Below are 6,000 nucleotides of genomic sequence, written 5' to 3'. Positions count from 1 at the left end.
TGGTAAGCCGGTCTCCATGTTTCGGTACTGTATACGCATCTTTAAACAATATAACAATTTATAGAAAAATTTGGAGGAGCCCGAGCACCACAATTTGAGAGTCACTCAGACCTACAAGTGAGGTGACCATCATCAGAAGTCTTTAAGACTGTGCAAAAAAAAAAAAATCTAAATAGCCTGGTTCAGAAGTTTTTCTCCAGCACAATTCATCTGCCTAGAATGCAAAGATATTTGTTTATTGTTAAAATAACAGCCCATACAAAACGCTCACGTGTCTATGTACATTATAGAATACAAAAAGTGCATAGGTGGCTCATCCTGATAGGCTGATGCCCCTCCAAACAAATCCAGTCTGGCAGCAGCACTTGTCAACTCTGACCGAAGTCTGCGAATCCCTTAGCCGAAGCGAACACGTCGGGCTGCAGGGGGAAGAAGTACTGCTGGGGTAGGAGGAAGGCGGTGCCCTGCGAGGGCTGCTGGAGGGGCAGCTGCGGGTGAGCATGCTGAAGGCTCCCCGACACCGGAGGGGACGTGTAGGGTGGCGGCAGAGGCGGGGGCAAAGTCTGATGGCTTTGAGTCGGAGAGGAGGCCGGGGTGGATATGGCGGCTGACACCAGGCAACCGTGCTGCTGTTGCCCTCCGATGGAAAACCTCCGCATGGAGCTGCCACCCCCCGCCGAGCTGGAGCTGGTGGTGGCCGTGCTTGACTGCCTCGATGGGGTGCGGAGGCTGGGCGGCGCGGCCGTGAGGATCATGGGAATGGTTTCGCCCTGGCAGCTGCGCAACGAGAAGCGGATGGGCTGCTGGGCGGGCTGCTTGGGCCGAAGGCAGGTGCAGCAGTAGACAGCCACCAGGGAGCCCACCACTACGAAGGCCACAAACATGCTGCCCACCATGAGAAAGGGCATGTAGACGGGCTCTAAGAACAAAAGTGAGGAAACGTGCATCAAACGTTTTGACGACATCTGATTTTAGGCGGCATTTTGTGTTTTGAATATTTGGAAGGCCTTAGATCGTTATCAGGCTGTTTTGAAAAATTGGGCTTTTCGGTGAAATGTCAGGATGAACATTGTATTTTTCAGAGGCTATTTTTAAACAAATCTTATCTTCTGTAAAATGTGTCACAACTTTGCAACAATTGGAAGATGCGGGTCCCAGCAGGGTGGTAACAGTTGAGAACTACTGTGGTAGATGGTAAAGATTTGGACTCTGCCGAACAATCTTGTTGATGATGTCACAAATGATCATGGAGCTAGAAGAGCTACCAGCAGTTTTTTTAACCAGCTCTGATCTTTCTCCCAACATCCCTGCTCATCTCAACTACTGTTGAAATGCTCAGCGCTAAGCTATCACACACCCCACCTGCTAGCTCAGAGCTGTGGCTGGATAGCTAGCTTGACTAACCACTGTCTTCCCACGGCGCAGAGCCGCTTTTCCAAGTCTATTTGTCGCTTTCATGGTGACAAATATAGACTTCTGACAAGTATTGTTATCACTAAAGGAGGTCGTGGAGCTAAGAATGTGTCACATCGAGGCAGAAAAGAGAACCAGAGATGGAGAAACCATGCTAACTGCTAAGCTAGCATGAAATATTATGCTTAGGTAGTAAAGTAATTTAATACTGACCTCTGTCAGTCACAATTCCCGACACTGAGACAATGGACTCTGAATGGTTGATCCAAACAGAAAAGTTCCTACTTTGAGAGTCTCTCATTTCTCCCAAACAGAAGTCAGTAACAGTGGCAACGTAAGATGGCGTTTCCAAGGCTTCTGCCGCAAGTCCACTCATGTATATATCCATGGTTCGAGCAAGTTTGCCAGTCCACGCTTGCACCACACATTGCTGAATTGTGAGCCTTATCATCCAGATTCAGGACACATGGAAAGATACAAGTCCTAAATCTCATGGCAATGTCTAGGATGTAGCAAAGCGACCGAATGAGAAACATAGCTCAAGTCTTGAATCTTCAATATTCAAGTTATGAAGAACAACAAGTATCTAGCTGTTAAGCCTGATTAAATTCCATCTGATGATTGCACGGTATTCCTATTGAGCGACAGGTTACAGTTTTCCTCCAATCTTTACGCTTTTCAATCATTTTTTTCCCCGCTGGCCAATGCGTGCTATGCATGTACAATTAACTTTCATTTGCGAGCACTAACGACTCATGTCTATTTCTCCGCAGGTTGACATTCTTGAACAACACAAACAGTTCAAATTACACTTCACTTGGTGTGCACACTCGTTGGGTGGAAATCCCAAGAGTGTTTATTTATTTTGTTAGGGAATTAAAAAAAAAAAAAGGACAATTCGTGAGCTCACGTTCAGGTCATTCCACACACCCGCCCGCCCGTGGCGGCATGATCCGTTTGGGAAATTTGAAACGGATAAAGTTCTCAAGAAGACCACTGTTAACTTTTCACAAGCCACAATGACTTCATGTAACACTTTGAAATGTTTAAAGGCGGCCAGAAGAGTAACTTCACAAATAGCTGTGCCTTGTACCCTCTCATGTCATCTCACCAAAACGCAATGCATGTTTTAATGCAGCTATTAAGTTCCCATCACAACTCGGCCTTAAAAACAACAAAGAAAATAAAAATACGCATAGTAATGATATTTAGATGGCCCGCTCAGACAAAATGTGTCGATGATTAATATATTACTTTAAGTAGTCAAGTGTGTTAAATGTATGGGAAAAAATGGATCTAAAAGAGGACTTTATTGGATGAGACACAGCTGGAAGTTGTGTATTGTGCCCCTGAAAACATGGCATCAATGCGGCAATGTCATTTTGTGTTGCCCTTCACCCATGTTAGAATTTCATCTGACAAGTAAAAGGCAGGACATATATCAGACTGAATGCAAAGTCCATTTTGCCTAATGTACCGCATTTTATGCTTTTGCATTCACGTTAGCTTGAAAATCAGTAACTGATGTTGAAAATGGTCTCAAATGGACATTACAATGCCAACATAAAGAGGAAAATGTATTCTTGACTAAAGCACATCTTGATGCCATTTCTTTATCTTATAAATGGAATCATTTGATTTTTTTGTTTTTTTTAAATGGATGAAAGTCACCTAAAATTGAAACTTGAGGTAATGCACTCAGTCGCTGTTATGTAATGCAAGTCATTAAGTATTTAATGTCCCGTTTACTTTGCTGGTGAGGAAAAGTTGTTTTTGGAAATCTAACTTTAAAACTCCCACAATTAATCACAAAAATACATTAAAATGTCACCTAGAGCTAAGTGACGTGCACATTTGATGTTTTTGTGAAAACAAATATTAGTCCAAAATGACAGTTTTGGAGGTTGTTTTCGAGCTAGTTTGTCACATTTAGGTTGAAAAAAGCCAGGCAAACTTGTTTGGAAAACATAAAGAGTCAAAATAGTCTTAAAAAACAAATAAAAGTCACAGAAAAGTAGAATTAAGTCATGCATGGGACCTAAATGGAATAAATTAGCTGCTAAACAACCCTCATTTTGGTTGTTTGTAGATTGAAATACATGTATAAGTGGCACCTCAAAGTGGTCATAAAGGTCTTTATGTCCCATTATATTCAATATAAGATGGAACTAAAGAGGAAAACGTGTGTTGTGCTATAAAGTGTCACCTTTTTATGTGGTTCATGTTCTAATTAGTTCAACTCGGGCAAAAAAAGCAGGATGGAAACTTGAATGTGTGAAACCTAATGAACTAAGTTGATGTGACAAGAGTCCAACATTACTGTTTTATGGCATTCTAAAATTGAGGTGGAAAACCAACAGGCAATTGAAACATAAATTATGACATCATCTTATGTTTTTTGTATTGTTAATTTTCCATTTGAGGATGGAAATCAAGAGGAAAAAAAATATGTCCTAAATTTAAAAACTACATTTATAACCATTTGACAATAATTAGTGGATAGTGACTGTTTTGTAAATTGCTTCTCACCTAATTTCTTATATTTCGGATGAGAACTAATGTAATGTAAAAAGAAAAAAAAAGGACTCAAACTACAATTTATGTACTAGGTCTCTATTAGTACTAAAAGGCCTGATGTCCTGTTTGTTTGTCTTCTATTTTATCACAGGGGATAAACTTCAATTTAGAATTTCAAACTTCATTTTGGACTAGTATTTGTTAACTGTCGTCAAATCCTAATTTTGTGTCTTAAATTCAAGAATTTTTTTGTGAAATTAATACGTTTAACTTAGTTTGTAGTAAGTTTACCTCTTTATTTCCAACATAAATTAAATTAAATTGATTGGAAACACAACATAAAGCATTTTATGGCTAACATGACATCAACAGAGACAGAGTAGATTTTCTAAATTCCTCTTTTCGGTTACATTGGTTTCACTGCAAAGTACTTTCAAATGAGTATTTGGGAAATCAAGAGGGTACCTTGTCGAAACACGAGAGTTAATAGCGTTGCTATGTGCAATAAATCAAATTTGAATGGTGATCAGGATTCTGGCTTCGTCATTACATTGACGTGGTTTTCAGCGATATTTGCAGTTGCCGATCAGCCAATCACCTGAGGGCGAGTGCATGTAAACTGCCTAAATAACATACAAGATACTATTATATTCAGTTAGTCCTTGGATCACTTTTTTTTAATTCATGGTAAAAATATACGGCAATAATTTTAGAGTTTCGTTTTGCACACGAACGTGTTTACCTTTTTTGTTGTTGTTTAAAAGTAGTGCAGTATATAACGCTAATGTAGTTAATTATTGTTATTAATAATTGGGATTAAGAATATTTGGGATTATTTTGACCAGATCGAGCTGCCTTCAATAATTTTTAACCGAATATTGCTATTCAAATTTTCAGAAGGGCTTTTTTCGAAACCAGTATACGGGGAATTAGCTCAAATGGTAGAGCGCTCGCTTAGCATGCGAGAGGTAGCGGGATCGATGCCCGCATTCTCCAATAAAAACTTTTGCATATTTCCCCATTGCGGGACTCTTAAATGACATCTTTATCTTTAGCATTTTTATTTCCCGTGTACTTTTGGTATATACAAAAATAAATCTAAATGTATTTTAATAAACAATTTCAAATTAATTATTATTCTCACTTCTATTTTATTTTTTTAGAGCTACAGGATAGGCCAAAAACGGCCGGCGGGCCGTCGGTTTCCCAATACCTCACCGACCTGCATGCCTGCATGCTGTCACCTACTAAGCTCTGATACGTACGCGCTGCATACTCGGTGTTGTCCGCGGCCGGCCGGTCGTTGGTGCAGCCGTCCTGTTCTAGGCGCGCGTCCGCGGCGGCGCAACAGTAGCGCAACGCGCACGAGCCGCAGCACACGGTGGCGTCGGCCGTGTCGAAGTCCTCCGGACACTGAAAGCCGTCGTGGTAGTTGCCGCTGGCGTCCAGCCAGCCGTGGCAGTACTCCCCCTGCGCGTCCGAGATCCGCAGATTCCACGTGAGGTATCCGAGCAGAAGGCAGCTCAGCACGCGCCCCATCCCGGCGAGGTGGAGGCTGCTCCTGCTGCTGCGACGGCTGATGAGGATGCTGGTGGTGAAGGTGGGCTTCCAAACTCCGCCAAACTTTTCATCAAGTCATATTGAGTCCATCCAAAGCACGCCGAGTCCTCGGATTAGCCGTGCAAATGACGAATGGGCTTCACTTTTTGGAACGTTTCGGCGATGTCTGTCGTCCGCGCTTGCTTCATCCCTCTTCTTCTTGCGGTGCTCCGCCGCCAAGTGAGCTCGACTCGAATCGGACCCGGCGTCCTCCCCAGACCCACGTTTTGTTGGGCGGGCGTGACGTCATTTCCGAGCGCGCACACGGTAAGAGCGACGCCCTCAGACGCGCACGTTTAGGCAAAAAAGAGTGGAGTATTGGGGGGGTTACATTTTAGTGATTTTGATTTCCATAGAAATAATTCCTTTTCGTCAATTCACCCATCCAATATCTGATCTGTTTATTTTACAGAAATTCCCCCCCCCAAAAAAAAACCATCACTGAAAGTATGATGGTGTCCACTTTAATAT

At 42.2% G+C, this 6,000-nt stretch overlaps 1 protein-coding gene and 1 non-coding gene across 2 annotated transcripts; one reads left to right on the top strand and one right to left on the bottom strand.

The window, feature by feature from the left end:
- Positions 1–5,741, bottom strand: shisa3 (shisa family member 3). Its single transcript, XM_088295055.1, has 2 exons — positions 5,196–5,741; positions 1–919 (listed from the first exon to the last, which is right to left on the bottom strand). Exons 1-2 carry the CDS (start codon positions 5,467–5,469, stop codon positions 369–371), a joined length of 825 nt encoding a protein of 274 aa, XP_088151181.1. The 5' UTR covers positions 5,470–5,741; the 3' UTR covers positions 1–368.
- trnaa-agc (transfer RNA alanine (anticodon AGC)) lies at positions 4,854–4,926 on the top strand. The gene has a single exon. It is a non-coding gene; the product is annotated as a tRNA-Ala (tRNA).
- Positions 5,742–6,000: the final 259 nt, after the last annotated feature.

The sequence above is a fragment of the Idiotropiscis lumnitzeri genome, chromosome 4 (assembly GCF_059441095.1).
Source record: "Idiotropiscis lumnitzeri isolate Australia: NSW breed Sydney's pygmy pipehorse chromosome 4, RoL_Ilum_1.0, whole genome shotgun sequence".
Classification (NCBI taxonomy): Eukaryota; Metazoa; Chordata; class Actinopteri; order Syngnathiformes; family Syngnathidae; genus Idiotropiscis; species Idiotropiscis lumnitzeri.
The sequence above is the reverse complement of the archived record's forward strand: the minus strand, read 5'-3'. Positions and strand labels throughout refer to the sequence as shown.